We start from the raw sequence: 20,789 nt of genomic DNA on the forward strand, positions 1-20,789 counted from the left end.
TGTCTACATGAGTTGCACCACCATTTGTCTTTAAATATGGATTGCTTATGCATTGTTTTAAAACCGCAACTATCGATGCTGATAGTAGCATGTCAATGGTGATTTCCTTTGTATGGTAGCAGTATGCTAGCAGAGCCTTTCTTGAAGTGAGCCATCATTGTTTGTTTTTTTGTTTTTGTGTACAAGTTATAATACGATGTGATGATTAAACATTTATTCAGTTTCACTGTCATAACGACCCTCCGAGGGAAGATGTAACTCCAAAGTGGCCCGCGACAAAAATGAGTTTGAAACCCCTGTTTTAAATACACATTACAAGGTGTAATTATCTTTGTGCTATGTTAAGTTTGACAGTAAACTTAACTGTGAGCGGCATACAAACAGCCATGACATATAAGTCAGGTCATTCGGATCTCAAGGCACCGCTGTGTATTACAAAGTCGAGATGGGAAGTGGATATAGAGAACTTTGGCAGTGACTTGCTGCTTTTCCACAGAACTTTTGCATCCATACCCTCGATTGGATTGAGTCACACTGTTGCTATTTTTTCTTAACTCCCTTTGCGAGATTAAAAATGGAGTACTGTATATCTCAGGCTGTAACAAAGGGTGAATTCAGTCACGACAGTCCGTGCTCTCTCTTCCATTGCAGGGCCTTCCAGGTGTCCCATTCTTTTTTTCAATTTCTTCTTTCAATGCCAGCATGTACTGTATGGCTGCTGGAGAACAATACATTTACTGATGGGGAGGGGCTTCGGTTCACATTTTGTTATTGCTAGGACCTCAGCGAGCAACTAGTGTCCACCGCCGCTTCGATTCTCTCCGCTCACCCAGTCGATGCAGATAAATGACAAACTCACAACCATGAAGACGAATCCCAATGCAGCAAAGCATGCAGCCTATAGGACAAAACAGTGCTGCATGAAATGAGGGGACCAGCAATCCAACATTGTGTACGACAGCAATGAGCGCTACCTGAATTTTGGGTCTGGACAGAAAAGGTTCTTGTTCTGCAGGAACGATTCGTATATAGAAAATTCCAGGCAGGATGAAGATGAGGCTGGGGGCCGATGTGGCTCCTGTGGAGTAATTAGGAGAGCCCATTCAGTAAGAACGTCAGAAGCCGAGGCTACAATGGAGAGCAAACACATACCGATGAGTCCAAAAATGTCACGGATGGAGGGCACGAAGATGACGAGCAGGTTGACCAGAATGAGGAGGAACAACGCAATGGAAATGTGTCTGGCCCAGTGGAAAGGCTTGTCAGGGCACAAGATCTGAAGTACGGCTCGGCGGATCTACAGTGGGAAGGAGGAAAAGGGAGCATAAAGTATGTCATGATTCGGGTTGCACACAGCTGGAGGAATGAGTCACCTTGGATTTATCCCAACAACTGCCAACAACAACAGTGTGAAGCCTAATAGTAAATGGATGTCAAGCACAGTGGAATGAATACATGTTCTCATAAAACCCTATCAAGTAAAAATGCAGAGAAAAGTGTTAACAGCACTGCCAAATTTGAATGTTTAAAAATGTTTTGTGTATAGAATGAGGCTTCCAGATCAGACTGAGAAAATAGGCTTTAGCTTTTACAGAAGTAAAAAAACAAAAACAAAACTGTTCTCTTTCAAAATCTAGCTGCATTTTGCTACTGGCTGTCTACACATCCACTGGTGTAAGCAATTTTCAAATTTAAAGTGTGCTTTATTATTTATTTATTTATTTATTATTTTTTTTACAGATTTCAAAGACCTTGTCAAGTCTCAAGGAAAGTACATGTTCCCGGGATTTCCATGTAGACTGTGATATCAGTGCCTTATACCTCGTTGGTATTTCCACATTCATTCACAGTATTAGATGAAAAGTGGTCAAGCGGTTTAAAAAAAAAAAAGAGGTGTTGCCACCCACATTGATTACATTTTGATTTCCCCAAATTGTATTGATGAGTTATGCCTCCTGGTAAAAGATGTGGAGTGCCTCATGGCTCATTTCTTTGCCCTCTTTTTTTGACTCAAATTTTAATAGACAATAGTCCACAGAATGTGTTCCTAAAGCTGAAGGTAGACTTTTTCTTTCCTGGGTTTTCTATGTGTGGTCTATGGTGCAAAACACCAGAGTCAAGAAATTGTTTTATCAAACACTTTTCATTTCAAAATCTAAGCTACTAATAAAGCGGGATAGTTGGGAATAATAGTTAGGTTAAAAAAAAAATATGACACAACTCTCACCGGGAAGAGAACTACAGGGACAGTCAACGTGACAGCCACGAGCACGGCCAGGCGCACACAAAGGATCAGCACGTCGAGGGGGTCCACACGGATGTAGGTGTGCAACAGTTCAGACTCCACAGCACCTAGAGAAAGAAAAGCAAACAAAGCTTTGACGTCCTGCTCAGTCTTGCACTTTATTCATCACACTGCAAAATGTATAAGCCGTTTTAAGGAGAACAACAAGCAGGTGATTCATTTAAACACGTCTCGTTCACATGCAGCATAAGAGTCTTTCAGTCTTACCGTAGAAGGTGAGGTACCCAAAAAGTGCCGTCAGCAGGTACATGACGAACATGGCCAAGATGGAAATGTTGGCAACATTCTGCATACGCTTCTTGGTGGCACTGGAGACAAAAAGATAACAGTTAATTGTATTTGCCCCCACCCCTCATTTTAGCATTCTCTGTGGGAAAATACAATAAGTTGAGACTCATTAATGATGGAATAAATGTGAATTAAAAACGGCAACGTACTGTACGTTTTGGTGCAAGAACAGACATACACACACACCTGGAAAAACCGTCCTTGCTGTTCCACTTAAGTCATGTAGGTGTCGGGAGCACACTCTCAAAACTATTGCCAACTTTCAAAACAAATCAAGAAGAAGAAGGCATATTGCAGCCATCTATGGACTGGGAAGGCTAATTACTTAAAACAACAAAGCAATTTCCTTCACTCCTTGTCTTTACCACCTTCTTCTGTGACAAGAAGTCACAGGTGAAGCCTACTGTAGCTGCAATGATTGGCTCTGACGTTGGGAATTTGGAAATCCAGTCATAACTCTCTGCTTTACCTCTTTCAGAATTACTCAGACAAATTAGCCTTGCTTGTGCTCGAGTGGTTGACATCAATGTTACCTCTGGCGTATGTGCTTGCCACAAACATTTACCTGTATTGCATTACGGTCATAGAATTGTGTCTCGTTCATCGGTGCTCTTGGGCGAACACGCTATTTTTCACTTATTCTCAGGAAACACTTAACACGTTTACGCATTTCTTTGGCCGCTGAGTGAATCAGGTGCAACAGTTACAGAAAAACTTTGAAATGATCAAATTGATGCTTGGCTTGAGGCTAACTCACTGAGAAGTGACACAACAATGTTGAACGGGATGATTTCCGTGGGTACGCAATCCTCAAAAATTCGGGGATTTTTGTCTGAAAACTGAGTGGATGAACCAAAAGTGGGATGAAATAGGCAAATGTTCTGAAAACTGGGACGCACGAAAACCAAGCTTCCTCCGTATAAAGCATGACTTACTCTCGTAGCTCTGTGTAGATGGGCAGCACTTCGGGGTGGCAGACAAATGCAAAGGCCAGAATTGGGATGGTGTATGCCGTCTAAAAGCCAGTCATGCAACGGGTTAGTGACAGAGTCTGCTCATCTGACTGGAGAATAAGAACTTGTAGTGACAATTGAAGAAGAGCGAGTGGTGAGAAACACATTGTGGTCTCACCTGTGAGTTGATGGTCAAAAGTTCGGCGTGGCAAAAGTCTTCCAGATCTTCAGTGACTGTGTCATTGTCGGCCATGAGGGTGATGTTGTGCTGACTATCCGCCAGCGGACAAGGGATGTTGAATTTCTTATAGATTACCTGGAAGAGGAATCGGGAGTGCACAACCATTTCTTCATTGTGTCAGATGTGACACATTTGGATTGAAAATTAATACGAGATTTGTTTCAAACAGACTCACCGAAATGAGGAAAAACACCATGCAAGAAAGCGAGAAGCCACTAGTATATCCCAGATAACCTGAAGTGGAACACATGACTGAACATGAACATTGATGATAATGACAAACGCAGTGCAATTTCTGGGTAGGTGAGAAAGTGAACAGGGATGAGGGGAGGGAATGTGATGACAGGATGAGATATCATACCAAGTTGTTTCATGAGTGCAAGAGGAAGGATGATGGCAGCACTAACAATGATGATCAAGTAGTTTCCGTTCAAGAACCAGTCTCTGAGACCATACCAAAAAAATAAATAAAAAATCAGTGCACAAATCTACTAAGCTGCCAATGAAGTCAAATGATGATATTTGACACTCACCCCGTGTTTTCGTATTTGCCAAGAAAAGCCTGAATAACCAGCGGGAGCTCGGACTTGACAATGAAGAGATAGCTGGACATTGCTGAGAAAAAAAACAAACATGCTCAGTACACTCAGTACAACCTTCAATTTTCATAGCGAAAGACCACAAATAATCTCATTTTACCTCCAATGTTGTGTATTGTGATGATGCTCCCCGCCAGAATTTTTCCAGGTGGGCCAAAAGCTCTGTTCCCAAGCTGCTCATATGCCCGGATGCCTGAAAAGACCCAAACCTTAGCAGTGCCGCCCTAAAACTAGTTCGTACAGCAGGGATGTTTTTCTCACAGACAAACACCAACCCCAATTTTTTGCAACACAACTTTCAATAAGAAAGAAAAAAGCAGTCTGCAGCGTTGTATTTTACGTAAAAATGAGTTTTGTCGCAAGGCTTTGGCGTTCAGTGAGATACCACAGGGAGCAAAAAAAAAAAAAAATTTTAAAACATGCTATGGGAAAAATAAAGGCGTGTTACAAATGGCTCACTTCTGAAGCCGCGCACAGGGGCTCCATATTACCACCTACTCTACATCATGCAGCAGTAGCTCGGCGCTTAAAATGACAGTAAGTGGACTGCCGTTCGTGTTTTTCAACCGGCTGTTTTTATTGGTTCATTTTTATTTAGAGGAAGATGAATGCGACGATGTTTTCCCCAGCATTGGGTGATAATTATCGGTCTGATGTGCACCTTGATCTAAAACAAATTAATACTCACCGAATTAAAAAAAAAAAAAAAAGAAGTAAAAATGGATTAAAAAATTATTAGAATGTAAAAGGTAGCCCGGTGTTTAGCACGTCTGCCTCACAGTACAGAGGCGGAGAGTTCAATTTTGGCTCCAGCCTTCCTGTGTGCAGTGTGCATTTTCTTCCCATGCCTGCGTGGGTTTTCTCTGGGTACTTTGGTTTCCTCCCACATTCCAAAAACATGCATGGAAGGTTAACGGAACACTCTAATTTGTCCCTAGATGTAAATGTTTTTTTTTTTTTTTTGTCGGTGTGTGCCCTGCGGTTGGCTGGCAACCAGTTCAGGGTGTCCCCCGCCAACTGCCCGAAGACAGCTGGGATAGGCTCGAGATCGATGGAAGGATGGAAAAATCCTAAACCATTACAACCCTGCTTGACCTAGATTAGAAAGTGGAAGAAACAATCGCCATTCATGGTTTTTGCTGCTATAACGGAAACATCTTTATTTATCAGGCTGTTATAAATGGAAATGCCGTTACTATTTTAGTGATGTATGATTAGTGGAAGACAAGAAAGTGAGAAACGAGAAGGAACGGAAAGTAAGTAGGGCAATGCATGCAAATAAGATAAATTTGGACCCCTGCTGTCCAATATAGCGTTTCATAAATTGAGCATAACTCCTCTTACCAACAACTCCCGCACTTTTCAGCAGTAGGTGGATTGAATACGCGGACAGAATAGCAATGAACACCAACAGAATTCTGAAACATACAAAAAAGTAAATTGTTTTATTTGTTAACACTACATGCAATATGTAGGTAAGATCGTACTTGTTCAAAACGTGGCCTAATTTGGAGTGGCTATTTATATGGCAAATGGAGGAAATGAAGTACAGAAAAGTCCTCAAAACAATGACGTGTGGCAAAAGGAAGGACAATCACAATCCTTACCCTTTGTTCTCAGAGATGCTCGGAGTTAAAAACAAAACAACAAACAAAAAACAACAACGAACCAGGGTATGGCAGCATATAGGATGACTCATGATCATCCAGTGTAGTGACTATGTTTAACTGATATATAGTGAGGGCCGGCTGGTTCGCACATTCGCCTCACAGTGCAGAGGTGCAGGGTTCGATTCTAGCTCCAGCTTTCCTGCGTGGAGTTTGCATGTTCTCCCCGTGCCTGCATGGGTTTTCTCTGGGTATTCCGGTTTCCTCCCACATTCCAAAAACATCCATGGCAGGTTAATGGAACAAGCTAAACTATCCCATATGTATGTATGATTGTGAGCGCAAATGGTTGTATGTCTATGTGTGCCCTGCGATTGGCTGGCAACCTGTTCAGGGTATCCAATACAGTGGATATAAAATGTACACCCCTTTTGAAATGCCCTGTTTAGTGGTATAAGAAAATGAGACCAATATAAACCAAACTTTTCCCACTATTTATGTCACCTAAATAGCCTGTACAATTCAATTGGGAAAAAAAAAACCAACGACTGTATATTTCAGGGAAGAGAAGCAAAAATGAACAACTCAGACAATATGCTACCTAAATTTGAACATCCCATTAGAACTTATTGTTTTTAACGGATCAAAGCAAAATCTCCCAAAGACGCGTGAAAATGTGTTAAGGAAGTTAAAAGGTTGACACTTAGATATGAAAAAAGAAGAAAACAATGCTATTTCACAACAACTATCCTGTGCATTCACGCTGGACAACGCTCGTTCCTTCCCTCCCTCCTCAACACGGGAAAGCGCACGTCTGATCCAGGCAAGCGTGTCTTGAGTCTGATCACTGCAGGCTAAATTTAACTTCTTAAATCTGGTTTACAGAAGCTCTGTGTGTGTGTGTGTGTGTGTGTGTGTGTGTGTGCGTGTGTGCGCGTGTGTGTGTGTGTGTGTGTGAGTCTATTAGAACTCATTGTTCGATAAAATTGTTCCAGGGTACACCCTGACAGATCAAGTTATTGTACATGCTGCAAAACCTGTATACACTTTACCCGTACGCTACCTACGGAAAGACAATCACTTTTTGTCAAGCAAGTGTGAACAGTGAACACACTCACAGATGGTGCATCTTCTCTGCTAATTCAAAGCCTCGTGTCAATTGCGAGTGTTAACTTGGAACCACAGTTGTTGCAACTCCTCAAAGATGTGAGTAGATGAGCAAAGGGGACGGAGGTTGATAGTAGGGCTGGGCAATGTTAGGAAAAATATATCTTTGCGATTATTTTGGATTGATACTGAAATCAAACCAGCCAAAAACGAATCACCACAACCAAAATGTAAGTTAGTAAAAAGTATGTATAGCAATTTAAAAAAATGATATAAGAATACTTTCCTGCTGTGCGCATTTGGGCCTCTTAGGGGCAATGTGATGCGTGCGTGCAAATACACTGGATTAGAAAAAAAAATCATATTGGTTTTGTTGCATGGGCAAATATCTGATATGTGTCACACAAGGGCAAAAAAAAAAAATCGGAATTGAGGTACTTGTTTGCGGGCAGCGTGGGATCAGTTCCCACTCAGTGGTGGTGTGAATGTGGGTGTGAATGGTCGTTTGTCTCTATATGTGCCCTTGCGACTGACTGGGGACCAGTTCAGGGTGTAGTCTGCCTTCCGCCCGACGTCAACTGGGATAGGTTCCAGCAACGCTTCGCGACCCTGTTCGAGATAAGCGGTGTTGAAAATGGATGCAAGGATGGAATTGAGCTACAATGTGAACATAGCCTTACATGAGGGGTCTTAAACTCACAGCCAGGGGCCATTTGTGGCCCACGGGATCTCCCAAATTGACATCAAAGTTTAATGTTCCTGCTGCCCCCACCTTTTTTGCTGTGTTATTGCCCTGGGTGTTTTGTTTTGTTTTTAAATCACTTATGGGCTACTGTAGCTCAGGTTGATGACAGCATTTGATGAAATGTCAGTTTGAAGCGAAATCAAGTGGAGTCCCAGTCATGTCTTTTTTCAAAATCTGCCATGAAGAAAAAGATCTGAGACGTGAACAGCCAATTTAAAAAAAAAAACAGGCGACGGAATGATTTTTTTGCCGAGCAATGGAGCACCCCGCCATGTCTTGAATGTACGGAGAAAGTTGCACTGCTCAGGAGTATGCAAAGCAGCAGAGAGATGAGAAAGAGGACCAGGTCCCCAGTCTTGTTCAACCGTTAATGTTCCAAATTGTTATCATTAGAGATTCAGAAGATTGGATTAGTTGTACTTTTTTGAATACTTGAAACCCTTTCTTGTGGAATACTTGATGCAGCCCAGACACACACAAACTCAATCTCCAGCGGCCGCATGTAAATTGAGTTTGAGACCCCTGACATGCATGAAGATAAAAAGAGTATCGGTAGAAGAAATTGGCAAAATTTCTAAAAAAAAAAAAAAAAGTTCCACCGATGAGAAAAAAATATATGCTCAGGATCATTGGAATTGAAGCGGATTTACATGAGACTGGACATGTGAGCCAATCTCTTTTTCGTCAATGGACGCTACAGCTTCTTGTTTGCTTTCAAATGTAGCTTGTAGCAGACGTGTGCACCATGGGCGTCATTAGGCCTATTTTAGGGAGGCTTCAGCCTCCCTAAAAATGTCTTTAGCACCCCTAAATAATTTCATTGCATTATTTAAAAATATATATTATTTATTTTTCCTGTACTTTTGCAAATATATTGCATCAAATTCAATGTAATGTGGCCATTTTAAATGATATTTCGATAACCTGCCATTATTGTAATGTTAAATCTCCCAGGTTTCCTGAACGCAACAGGTGTTGCGTTAGCATTTGACGTGTCTGTCACCATCGCCACATCAAATGCTAACGCAACAACTGACAGTTCATTGCCGAAAGTCAGGTTGAGTCGACAGCATGGATATTCGACAGTTTTTTAGAAAGGTAAATTAAGTATTCAATGCATCCATGCTGGTAAAACTAGTGACTATAGTCCGCTAAAATATCTCCAGTAACAGCAGAAACTGCACTGTAACAAGTGTTCACTTTTGGATAAATTAAGGTGGTGCTTAATAAAAATTAAGCAACATTTTATAATTAAATACATAAATAATCATTACACCAACTCTTTGAGGCAACACCTATTGAGATTTTGGCCTATATAAAATAAAATAAATAAATATAAAATAAATAAATGTATTTATTTGATAGGAATCAGGCTAAAGACGCACAGAGAGTGGGCCTTGGGGGAGCTCTGCAGGACAGGTGAGTCTATCAGATCTCAAGGCTAATTTTACTTGCAAGGCTGTTCCCAAAATGCAATCGGAGCTTACATTAAGTATTGAGCAGCAAACTTGTGTTTTTCCAAAGTGATGAAGCTTTTGCATCTCATTGTACTAACTTAAATTGCATATCACGGCAGACATCTCAAAATACATAGTCTTCTGGGGGCTTAGCATATGTTAATACATTTTGGTAGAGAGGAATATAGGACTACTGTCATATAGGTTATGTTATCGGGCATCCTTCTAATTCCCTTGAACAACCAAGATTGAACTTTTGAACTCTTTATAATTTCTATTATCTAGTCCAGTTAAAGTCCAGGGGAGGAAGCCCCATCATAGTAAAGAGGATACTAATGTGATGTGTGTAGTTCTTCATAGCCTCTTCATTTTGCTCTCAAAGTGCACGGAATTGATGGATTTTTAACAGAATGTAGAAAAAATTTCTCCCGGGGGGGCATGCCCCCGGACCCCCCTAAAGGGGCTGTGTTCCCCTTGGGGCTAAGTCCCCCTTGTTCTTGAAACCTAGTGACGCCCCTGGTGTGCACATTTTCAGCGTGACCTCTCTGATCACTGCCGAAAGGACACTTTGATTCTCTCCTCTTTCATCTATAACTGCTTCAAACAACGAGTATGCAGAAAAGTGGTTACGATTGCATGACTGCCTGTTTCTTGTGTGTTGTGTTGTATTTTTTTGTCATTTTATGTTAACTGTTCTGTTGATGGCGGCGCGGGTACCCGCAGCGGCTCCTCTCTCTCCTGTGGTTGAGAGGAAAGAAATTTCATCTGTTCTGTATGCTGCACATAGAGCACATTTGACAATGAAGTTGACTTGACTTGTTATATTACCTGTCCATATATAATAATACAGCATTTGTGTGTGACAATTCGTGATTTGAAGATAAATCCTTCCCGTGAAGTCCAATGCTAATCGGTGCTTGTCGATCAACAGGGTTTTCCAGTGAGTACTAGCGGTAAGCTGGTGATGTAACTAAAATCAACTATTTAAATAGACAGTGGGTGTAATTCTTTTTATTGTGTAATTGGTTTTACAATAAACTCAAGCTGAGGTATCAACAAATAGCTTAAAGTATCCTTCGGGTGCGCAGAATAGCATTCGTCACACACTGGCTTCAGAAGATATACACAGTGGATATACTTTTACCGTGCATTCGCAGCAACACTTCACCGCTCGATACATTTATCGTTTTCCTTGATAATAGTGTTTTTATGCTTGTGAGAAGCCAGGATTGACATTCTAATTACATTTGAGTTAATTTCCCAGCCCTGGTTGATGGCGTTGACATGCATATCCCTCAACTCAACTCAACTCAACTCAACTCAACTGTATTTATAGAGCACTTTCAAACAGCCATCGCTGCATACAAAGTGCTGTACATGGACCAATTTAACATATACAACAAACAGTAAAGCAAATCGGCAATAAAGACGGTAGAAAGCACCGAACAGCAAAACCAAGAACAAATCTAAGTCATGCTGAGTTAAATGCGAACGAATACAAGTGAGTTTTGAGGCGGGTTTTGAAGATGGGCAGCGAGGAGGCTTGCCGAATGTTCAGTGGGAGGTCATGTGAATCCCATGTGCAGAGTAACAAACAAAAATCAGGAGAGAGAACCACACTGATCATTTAACGACCAAACTCACATAAAAAGAAGGATTCCAGTGTTGGACATGGCAAAAGCCAATCCCAGAATTCCGCTGCCCATGATGGCATTACTGAGGTTGAAAATGGACATCCCGAATGAAGTCTTCCCTTCGAACTGAACCAGAAAGACAGATGAGTGAATGAGCGACATGGTCGATGAAGAGTATCAACAAGTGAGAGAGTTAATAAAAAACAAAAACAAAAAAACAACAACTTACATCTGTGAAGTGGGTTTCTTTTTTAGCACCACCTTTATGCGGGAGAAATTCCTCATGTTCAGCCATGGCATCCAGTCCATCAAAGCTACAATGTAAATAAAGCACATGTCGAACATAAATTAAACAAAACTACATCTTGTAAGCGGACCCATGGAAGAGCTTTTACGACCGGTATCAATGGGTTTATGTTTGCTTTGGGTTGAGCTTTCGCTCTTTGTGCAACTTCCTTTCTATGTCTCTGTGTAAATTGTCAGTCATTTAGGTTATGCTAATCCAATAATTACACAGCAGTGACATCTGGTTGCCTTGATTTAACTTCTCTTCAACGTTTTATTTGTCAACTCGGCTTTTTTTTTTTTTTTTGTGATCTTAGGCATTTGGAAGGAAATTTGGCGAGAACACAAATTAGTGTTCCTATATAATATGTTTTGTCATGGAGCAAAACAAACATTATATGTGTATGTACAACTTTGACACCATCATTTTACACACTTCTGTTGTCAATCTGCATTGCTGCATTAATAAACAAATTACAGAAAATGGAATGGAGTTTAGTTTTATTCATAAATTGTCTTGCAATATGGTGGAAAGACAAATCACTCATCACTGATGTGTGACGGGCATATTCTCTCATTTGCACTTAAGTCAATTCCTTACGCACTTTTCTTGCAGTGACACACCCACCAAGCGTAACCTTGAAATTTGTGCGCAACCACCAAAGAGGCGCGGCTCAATCAAGTCTGAGGGTGGCTCCAACTTCCGGAATGTTTTCATTAGACGTGAATTCCATAGAGTTCCACTTTGAAAACATGCCACACATTGTGGCTCCGGAAGTTATCGCCAGTGACGTGTGTGCAGCTCATTTCCAGGCTACATTGAAGGAGTGTGTGTTTTTATGTTTTCACTTTTTAATAAGCACACCTTGTTTGACTTAAGAACACTGAACAATATGCCTCTTAATTCTGCAGCAATGGTGAAGCTACATTGTTCCCAGCGAGCGGTAGGTCACGTAAATGCAGAATTATTGCCGCAATAATGGCATTAATCATTGTCATTCACGTGTGTTAATGTAACCCATAGTTAATAAAATATGTGTCTTATTCAACGGATGGGTTACATTTATGTATGTTGCCTTCATTCTTGAAACGCTGACTGTGAGCTGTATGTGGCACAGTTGCCTCTCGGTCAGTTGCGTGGTAGACAAAACACATTCAAGTTATGATTGAGTGAAATACTTAACAATTGTCCAACTCGCTCATGCTCACAAATGCCACTCCTGAAAATCAGTAGAATCTCTCTTCTCCTTGTGTGATTCATTAGCAATAATCTTAACTATACTACAGACAAATGGATGAAAATGTTTAACTTTTGGGTTCATGAACCAGTGACCATGTACAATTTAAACGAAGAATTGATCAAATGTATTTCGATTTGGAAGCCAACTTGACTGGTGAGCTCACCTGGCTAATGTTAGCTAAATTGTTTAGCTGAGATAGTTAATTAACGAGCTAATATTGCTTTTTTGCCGAGTTGGCTAATTTAGCTGCTAGCTGAACTAGTTAGTATTACTGGCTAATTTAGTCTTATAACATTATTTGTTGGCTTGTTTCATTTTTTCCACTTAATTGAATAAAAAAAGAGTTATTCTCTACAAATAATATATCATCTATGTATGGCTACAGGCAGCGCAAATGAGTGCTCTTCCACTCGACGGTAGAAGGTTCAAAGAATCTGTGTATCCAACGGGTAGTATGACAAAGTAATTGCTTTGTGTTCAACTAAACAGGCCCGCATTTTAAACAACGTCCATTTGTGAGAAAAGAGAGACAAGATCCTATTTCAGTATGCATAGTTTTTGTGGCATTTTGTTTGGTTATGTGTTGTGAGATTTTTCTCACGTCAAAAATGTGCCTTGCCTCAGTAAAGGTAGGGAATCACGCAGGAACAAAATGAAAACAAAATGGTTGGATTTCTTCATGACTTCCTGTACTTTATGCATTTGTGTACAGTATATAAATTTATATATTTGTGTACAGTATATAAAATGTCTTTATAATTTTCTGGGAAACAAATAAGAGTGTCCTTTTATGGAAAGGTTTTAGGAGTAGGACAATCAAGAATGCATGTAGCATGTGACTAGAAACGCCCAAGACTTGATTATCCAGACTGGTGTGGTCACATTTGCTCGAGGCCCTGTCCACATGTGTCCAAAAATGTTTTTCGTCCCCTTAGTAGCAAGTTAGTATCATGGTTAGTATTGAGAGGTTATTTTATGACATAAAAGCGCTTCATTTTGCAATTTTATTTTCTCCCAAAAAGAAGTACTGTAGAAGCAGATGCAAGAAGAGAAATCTGATGAAAACAACAGCTTCTTGAGCAAGAAACTGCCTCTTATGTTCTTGTTTCAGCATGTCATAAACCTGTCAACAATGATGTGGGTTTGCTCTCTAAAAGGTGTTTCTGCCATTAAAAACAGCATTTATAAATCTCACCCATCTTCTCGACTGTGTCCGTTCAATTTCTGAAGCTCCATTCTGATACACTGGACTTGCTGTACTGAATAATTCCTCTTCAAACTGTAAGTGGAAAAAAGTAGACACATTTAATTTAGAATACTTCCTGCAAACCCCATATAAAGTAGATGCAGTCTTAATCTATGTTCTTCCCAAAGCATATCCAGGAGTTCTAGGAGGCTGTTTCAAGCATTTTTTTTGTTTGTTTTCTAGCAGAAGCGTGATTTTGGGAGGGGGGGGGGGGTCTAACACTGACTGCTACTTCGAACAGTTCACAATTCTTTCCACCTTGTGTAAAAACCCAGTTCCAGCTGAAGAAAAACAGCACCAAAGCATAATGCTACCACCTTCAGGACTCTACTAGAACCACTGTCCCCACAAAAAAAATATCCAGAAAAGCCTACAAGGACATCCATGCAGCCATTCATTGTCTGAACCGCTTTATCCTCGTGAGGGTCGCGGGCAGGATGGAGCCTTGGGGGCAGCAAGTGGAGTACACCCTACACACATAGACCATCAACCATTTGCAATCACAATCACACTATGGAAATTTTACAGTGATCAATTAACCTACCATGCTTGTTTTTGGAATATGGAGTACACGGTGAAAACCCGTGAAGGCACAGGGAGAGCATACAAACTCCACGCAGAAAGGCCGGGGCCGGATTCGAACCCACCACCTCTGCACTGCGAAGCATTTTCAGCACAGTTTATCCTGGATAGGGCCGTGGGGGGTTCTGGAGCCTATCCCAGCTGACTACAGATGAAAGGCGGACTACAGCCTGAACTGGTCGCCAGTCAATCGCAGGGCACTTATAGAGATGAACAACCATTCACACCCACAACCACACCGTCACTGAGTGGAAACCGATCCCATGCTGCCCGCACCCAAGTCAGGCAAGTGTACCACTAAACCATCAGCGACTTCCTCCTCCGAGAACGGGGGTCGGCAACACGCGGCTCTCGAGCCGCATGCGGCTATTTAGTGCCCCCCAACCCCCAGTGGCTCCCTAGAGCTTTTTCAAAAATGTTTGAAAGTGGAAAAAGATGGGAGGGAAATATATTTTTTGTTTGAATATGGTTTCTGTCAGAGGACAAACATGACACAAACATTATTAACGTTTTCCGATGCTGTAAAAATGTGTCGAATAAATATTAAATGTCAACATTACATCAATAAATATTTGCGTCATGGCCTGCGACACTCGTTTCTATTAGCAGAGCGGGATGTCAGTCAGGGGGCTGTTGTAAAAAAAAAAACAAAAAAAAAAACAAAACAGCTGCCTTTCATGTACAATTCACCGAGGGTACTTGCCAAGAATGGGAATCTGGGCGGCCAAGAGAAGCATTTTAAAATGGTACACGTGAGCTACGATAGGTAGCACGCTGTGAAAGTGCGTCCCGTGCCTCGTTCATCTTAGCGGCCGTTATGGCTGTTGCTCATTACGGCATGCGTGTGTAAGTGTGGGCGTATGCATGCGTGTGAGGTAACGGGTCGATCGCGGGATGATGGTTGTTCGAAAAGTAGATCTGTCAAAAAAGTTTGGGCACCCCTCCTCTGCAGGATGAATTGCAGGGGGAAAAAAAACCTTTTAATCATGAATGCTTGTTGTGTATTTGTAGCCAACTTAGTCATGTGGATAGCAGGCTAATATAGCTCATATCGATACATACAGCATGTGTTGCCTTCATTATAAGGCTTTTTATTTTTTGCGACTCCAGACATATTTGTTTTTTGTTTATTTTGGTCCAATATGGCATTTTCAACATTTTGGGTTTCCGATCCCTGTCCTAGAACATCTGAAGTCAATGTGGGGTTAATAGAGGCACTTTATATGATTGTTGATGTGTGTTGACTCTCACCTGAAACGAGTTCGAATGTGATTGGTTATTTCTGAACACAGCCACATCCTCAGTTTTAAGGAGGGAGGCACACTTAATTCCCCTTTCAAAAAGATGTCTTTTCTCAGTTCAGAAATCCAGGTATAAAAGTTTGTCAATAATTTAACTCGGTCTCTTTTTGTATCATAAAAACCGAGCACTTGAGGAATGATGTGTATAAAAAGAGCTACTTGTGCTGGTATAAATGACAACTAATGCACATATGAAACAAACAACAACACAAAAACAATGTGACTTGAGTTGAGCAGTCTCGGGACATGCACACTGCCAACGAGCTGACTGTGCTGTGGGGTCAAATGATGAACGTGATGCGAGGACTGAAGAGTGAAGGTCTGCACTCGTGCCACTGGGTCATGAGATCCCACCCCTTTCCGCAGGTCACCCACACACCCTTGAGATTCTTGCATGTGACCCCAAGGACACACTGATCCAACACTATGTGACATTCCAAAGACTTTTTCCTGCTCCATTCCCACACGCGTCACACAAGAGGACTACTGACGTAGAATGAGCCCTAAAGCGGGCCCACGCACTCAAAGGCTTCTTGTGTGAACACTGTTATTTTAGCTGTTCAGTTGTGCTCCAGCCTCTTTTTTTGAAAAGTGGGATGACACATCTGCGAAAGCACAGATGAGTGGAATGCATCCAGGCTCCGGATAATAACAATCTGGGGAAGCCTGGTTGACTTGAAACTCCCTTTTCACATCAGGTTTGGCTCCTGTTACCTTTTCATTTAAACCAACATTTTTTTTATCTTTAGGGTCAATTTAACCCCAACAATTTAAACCTTCAGAAAGTGATTATAAATCCATTTTTCCCAAGCACGATAGAACGTTAGAAGAATTTGGACATGTAATTATCTATCATCATGTCTCACAGTTGACATTTTGCGGTTTAACGCAACGCAGAGTGGCTAACCATTTAGCCAGCGAAGTCAAAACACTCATTCGCTGACTCCGACTTGACCCAACAGACCTGGCCCTGCCTTTTTAAGCTACACGCATTCAGTCACAGCTACAGATACCCGACTGTAGAACGTGAGGATGGTGATCCCAAGCGGACAAAAATAATATATGCATCTGATGTGCATGTTGTATTGGTGTTATGCACAACGCTTCAGAAGATATACACAGTGCATATACTTTGCAGATTTCTGTCTGTCGTAGGGATAGTTTGGAATGTAATCCCCTGGTAAACGAAGGACCACTGTATAACCTTACGAAAAAGTACATTAATTCCATTATATCAGGGATTTCCCGATGCAATTTTAAGGGCTATGTATACATGCAAGATATTTTCCCCTGTGTAGTGGGGATATGCTGAGCGACACGGTTGCTTGAAATATTGCCCTTCCTGGTTTAGCAGCCCAAAGCTTTGCTGTTACCTTGCCCCTTGATTTGTAAACCGCTTCCAAAATGAGCAACCCAATTTAGGCTTGCGAGGAGATCACACCCACGTTTTTTCAACTGTTCCCATACACGTCCCTCTAAAGACTTCTCGAGTCACAGTCTTGTCGACTGATCAGCTCAAAAGATGACTTGACATCTTGGACAGCATATCAGCAACCATTTTGATTATATAAATCCAGCCTGCAGTTCAAGTGGGGTGAATGGACAACAATTCCAATTTTGGGAAAGTAGTGAACTAACTGTTGGAGTGGGGTGGACTGAGGTTCCAACTCTGAGGTAATCATTGTCATCAGAGGAGGATGCCTTTTTATCGGACGCAAATGTCAATTCTGTAGTCCAATAGATGTGACAGCCCTTCACTGAGAAAAAAAGCCTTTGCGAAAGTCATTTTCAGCAAAAAGCTAGCAAACAGCACAACAAATGATTGAGAAGCGGTCAAGTGACATGTGAACTAGATTTATTTCTCACACTACTACACTCATGTTTGTGTTAAAGTTTTTTAATAACATTAGATGATATGTTTTAGTGACCTCAATATCACCCCCGCCCCAACAGAGACAGCAAATGTGTGAAAAATACTCTACTGATATTTTCAAAAGGACACTGATACATGAAACATGTAAAAGACATTTCTAACATGTCACCATGTTAATTTTGTTGTCCTCATCAAATCAGCAAACGTGAACAATGAAGCAAAAGAAGATGTAAACCATATCTTTAGGGAGGCTAAACATTGAACGGGGTCAAATTTGCCTCAAATAAAAGGAACTATGTATATATATATATATATATATATATATATATTTATTTTACAAAGGCCTAATAATTTCGTTTGTGTAGAATGTTTACATTATTTAACATTTTCAAATCCAAGATCCATGAAATTGTCTTCAAATGAATGAATTGGAATAGGGGAAGAATTCTGATAAATTCTCCTTGTTCAGCATCGCTCACCACATGGTGCTGTCTGATGCAAGAGCGGCTCACTATTGGCAGTTACTGCCTCCACTCCCTCCTTCAAAATGTACACACTTCTCTCACAAGGAGTTACTCACCCAAGTGTCAAACAGCACGGCTGGCCTTCTTTTCACACGCGCAGAAACCCCCACAAAACGTCCTGGAAATGAACTGCATAAAAATTGGTGAGCTCCGGCTATCCGTTGTCACACTTTTGCTGTGAATAATTACAATGCTTTACTCCCTCCAGAGCTCCTCAGGAGTGGTGGGAGGAGAGAGTAGAGAGATTATCTGCCGGGGAGGGAGCTAGGGGGAAGGGGAACACCCAGAGTTAACCCTTTGCTCGACCCCAGGTAGCGGTCCCATGGAGAGACAAGCAGGTCTGGGAAGCCGTCACAACAGTCCGAAATGCAGAACGCAATCGGCTAAAGCTTGCAGACGGCCGGTCGCTTGAAGTTGCAATGCAACTCAGTCAATCGCATACAGTACCAAGTGGAAATGGTGAAACATTCCAATGCTATTGTTGCTTATGCAAGCAGAGAGGAGTGGCAAAGCGGGTGTCACCTCAGGTGGGCTTTATTGCGACATGAGTGGATCCTCCCGGAGGCAGGAAGTCACAGTGATGCTATATTGGTTAAGTAGATAAGATAGATAAGTGCTTTCTTAAGGCTGCCGGCATGTGATTACGCTTACGAGTGGAAACAGTGTGCGAGTTGTCCATGTACAGTAAGTCCCTGGCCAGACACGAAAGGAGGGGGATGGCAGAAATTATAGACCAGTGATTGCAAACCACTGTTTGGCGGCACATCGGCGAGCTGTCAGAGATCATCAGGTGTGTGGCGGGAACCTATGCAGTTTCACCTCATTGGTTGGAAAACTGTTCATTTACGACGAATGATGTACCTTTGTTTATCTGTCTAACACAGCAACCTATATATATAACAAGTAGAACAATAACAGGCCTTGTAAAGTGAATTCAGAGATGTGTTTCGAAATACATGATCCATTTTTGAAGCGAACTGCTGGAAACGTGTATAGCCTGAGAACAGGGTAGTACTCAGTTGTGCTTCACACTGACATGGCCACTTTAGAGTGTCTCATGTCAAATCGAGAAAGGCAGAAGATCAGGGGGGGAGGGGGATTTTTTTTAAATCCACTCTCATAGCCAATATGTGGACAGGGCCTTTGTGCTGGGTTGGCCACTTTAGAGCGCCTCATTGTTACAGTGTAGAAAAGCTCCGATACCGGCTTAGTGGGATACATTCCAGCAATCGGAGGCTTTAATCGAATATATTTTTTTGGCTTAAACATATACGTAGTTATACACAGGCATGAGAAAGATACCAGATGAAGAAGGATCCTGCTTTGCTTTTCAGGTCTAATGGAATTTTATTGGCATTTGACACAGTGGGGCGTTAAGTGGGATGTGGTTTCAGCGCATTCAGCAGAACGAACAGCTTGCTTTTTCACCATGTTGAAGCCCATTTTATATCCTTTTTAAATTATTCAAATTTGGCACGGTTGTGAACTGCACTCTTCTCTGTGGTGTGTTGAATTTACAAATCATATTTTCGCTTTACATGGACTTTAAATGCACATCCACAAAACTGTGTATCCAGTTGTCTTCATTCATATTACAGAACAAGTCATGGCACGTACACACGATTTACATTTGTGAGTAAAGCAAAACATATTTTTGTGATATTTTTGTATGGTGGTGTGCCGTGAAATTTTTCTCATGCCTCGAGTGCGTCAGGAAACACTTTAGTACTCAGAACCATGCAGACATTACAATGTAACACAACTAGAATGACTTCCATTCACTTCACTTCTTGGCAGTGAGATTTCAGTTGACTGATAAAGTTTAACGATAGTGACATAGGAGTTTTGTTTGCACGCCCAGGAAACACCCATTTTCTTTATCTTGGCATGCCACTAAACCTTCTCTGGAACTTGTGCCTCCACAATAAATCCATTAAAACACCTGCATATATTGTTCACTCTTAAAATTTGACTTCATTTTCCTCCTTTCATCACATTCACAAGTAACATGTTTTCTCTTGCATAGTAAATAATACTGGCAACATTTTCATGTCTGCTGTGGTATATAAAAGGTTCATCTCGTGAGAAATGACACTGATGGCACAATTTAATTTAATAACTTAACCCTTCCAGGGACAGCGGTTACCACAGTGTGCAGCATATCATGTTCTCAGGTTACAGGGTGCATTAAAGGGTTAATACTGTCAGTTGTCTAGTATTTTTCTATACCAGACCACACATGTACCATAGTAGGCTTCATGACAGCACACATTTTTTGCCTTCTAAATAGTGGGACTGCAGCGTTAAGGCCTAAAGGCCATTTGCTGGATTTGGCCTCCGGGGAAAGAGAACACACGAGGTGTGTCAGAAACGTTCCGCAGAGTAACTACCATGTATTTTGTTATTTAGATCTATTTTACAGCAGTATGACCCACCCAACGCTCTTCCACATGGCCATAAACACTTCCTATTAGGGAGGTGGCAATCCAATATTTTTAGAATTTATTATTCTATCAATCATTCCCTATGTTCTACTGTAGTATCTGTGACTTTTGAGTGTGTCTGCCTTTCAAAGGCAGGGCCTGGCCTGGTGACAGATGTGGGCGTAAGAAGCGAATGAGAGAGGAGGGCAAGGTAATTATTTAACAGGAAGTAACAAAATAAATCTAATTCAGATTTTAAAAAACAGTTTGGTAAACAAAACAAAGAATGAAAATGCTTTAAAAAAAAACAAAACAAATCCGAACTGAAACTACATTATACATTTATAAAGCTAACTAAAGCAAGCGAAAACGTCCTTT

The 20,789-nt window shown here is 41.2% G+C and overlaps 1 protein-coding gene and 1 long non-coding RNA gene across 2 annotated transcripts; one reads left to right on the plus strand and one right to left on the minus strand.

Moving 5' to 3' along the window:
• Positions 1–304: 304 nt before the first annotated feature.
• LOC109512954 (sodium-coupled neutral amino acid transporter 3-like) lies at positions 305–18,209 on the minus strand. The gene is made up of 16 exons (XM_019865081.1): positions 18,045–18,209; positions 13,658–13,741; positions 11,166–11,250; positions 10,947–11,062; positions 5,731–5,804; positions 4,487–4,579; positions 4,321–4,402; positions 4,149–4,231; positions 3,963–4,021; positions 3,725–3,862; positions 3,529–3,608; positions 2,513–2,613; positions 2,228–2,352; positions 1,153–1,297; positions 975–1,078; positions 305–898 (listed from the first exon to the last, which is right to left on the minus strand). Exons 2-16 carry the CDS (start codon positions 13,696–13,698, stop codon positions 794–796), a joined length of 1,431 nt encoding a protein of 476 aa, XP_019720640.1. The 5' UTR covers positions 13,699–13,741; positions 18,045–18,209; the 3' UTR covers positions 305–793.
• A 266-nt stretch (positions 18,210–18,475) lies between these two features.
• Positions 18,476–20,637, plus strand: LOC109512956 (uncharacterized). The gene is made up of 2 exons (XR_002167632.1): positions 18,476–18,778; positions 19,323–20,637. It is a non-coding gene; the product is annotated as an uncharacterized LOC109512956 (long non-coding RNA).
• The last annotated feature ends 152 nt before the right edge of the window (positions 20,638–20,789 follow it).

The sequence above is a fragment of the Hippocampus comes genome, unplaced genomic scaffold (genome assembly GCF_001891065.2).
Source record: "Hippocampus comes isolate QL1 unplaced genomic scaffold, H_comes_QL1_v1.1 scaffold124, whole genome shotgun sequence".
NCBI lineage: Eukaryota > Metazoa > Chordata > Actinopteri > Syngnathiformes > Syngnathidae > Hippocampus > Hippocampus comes.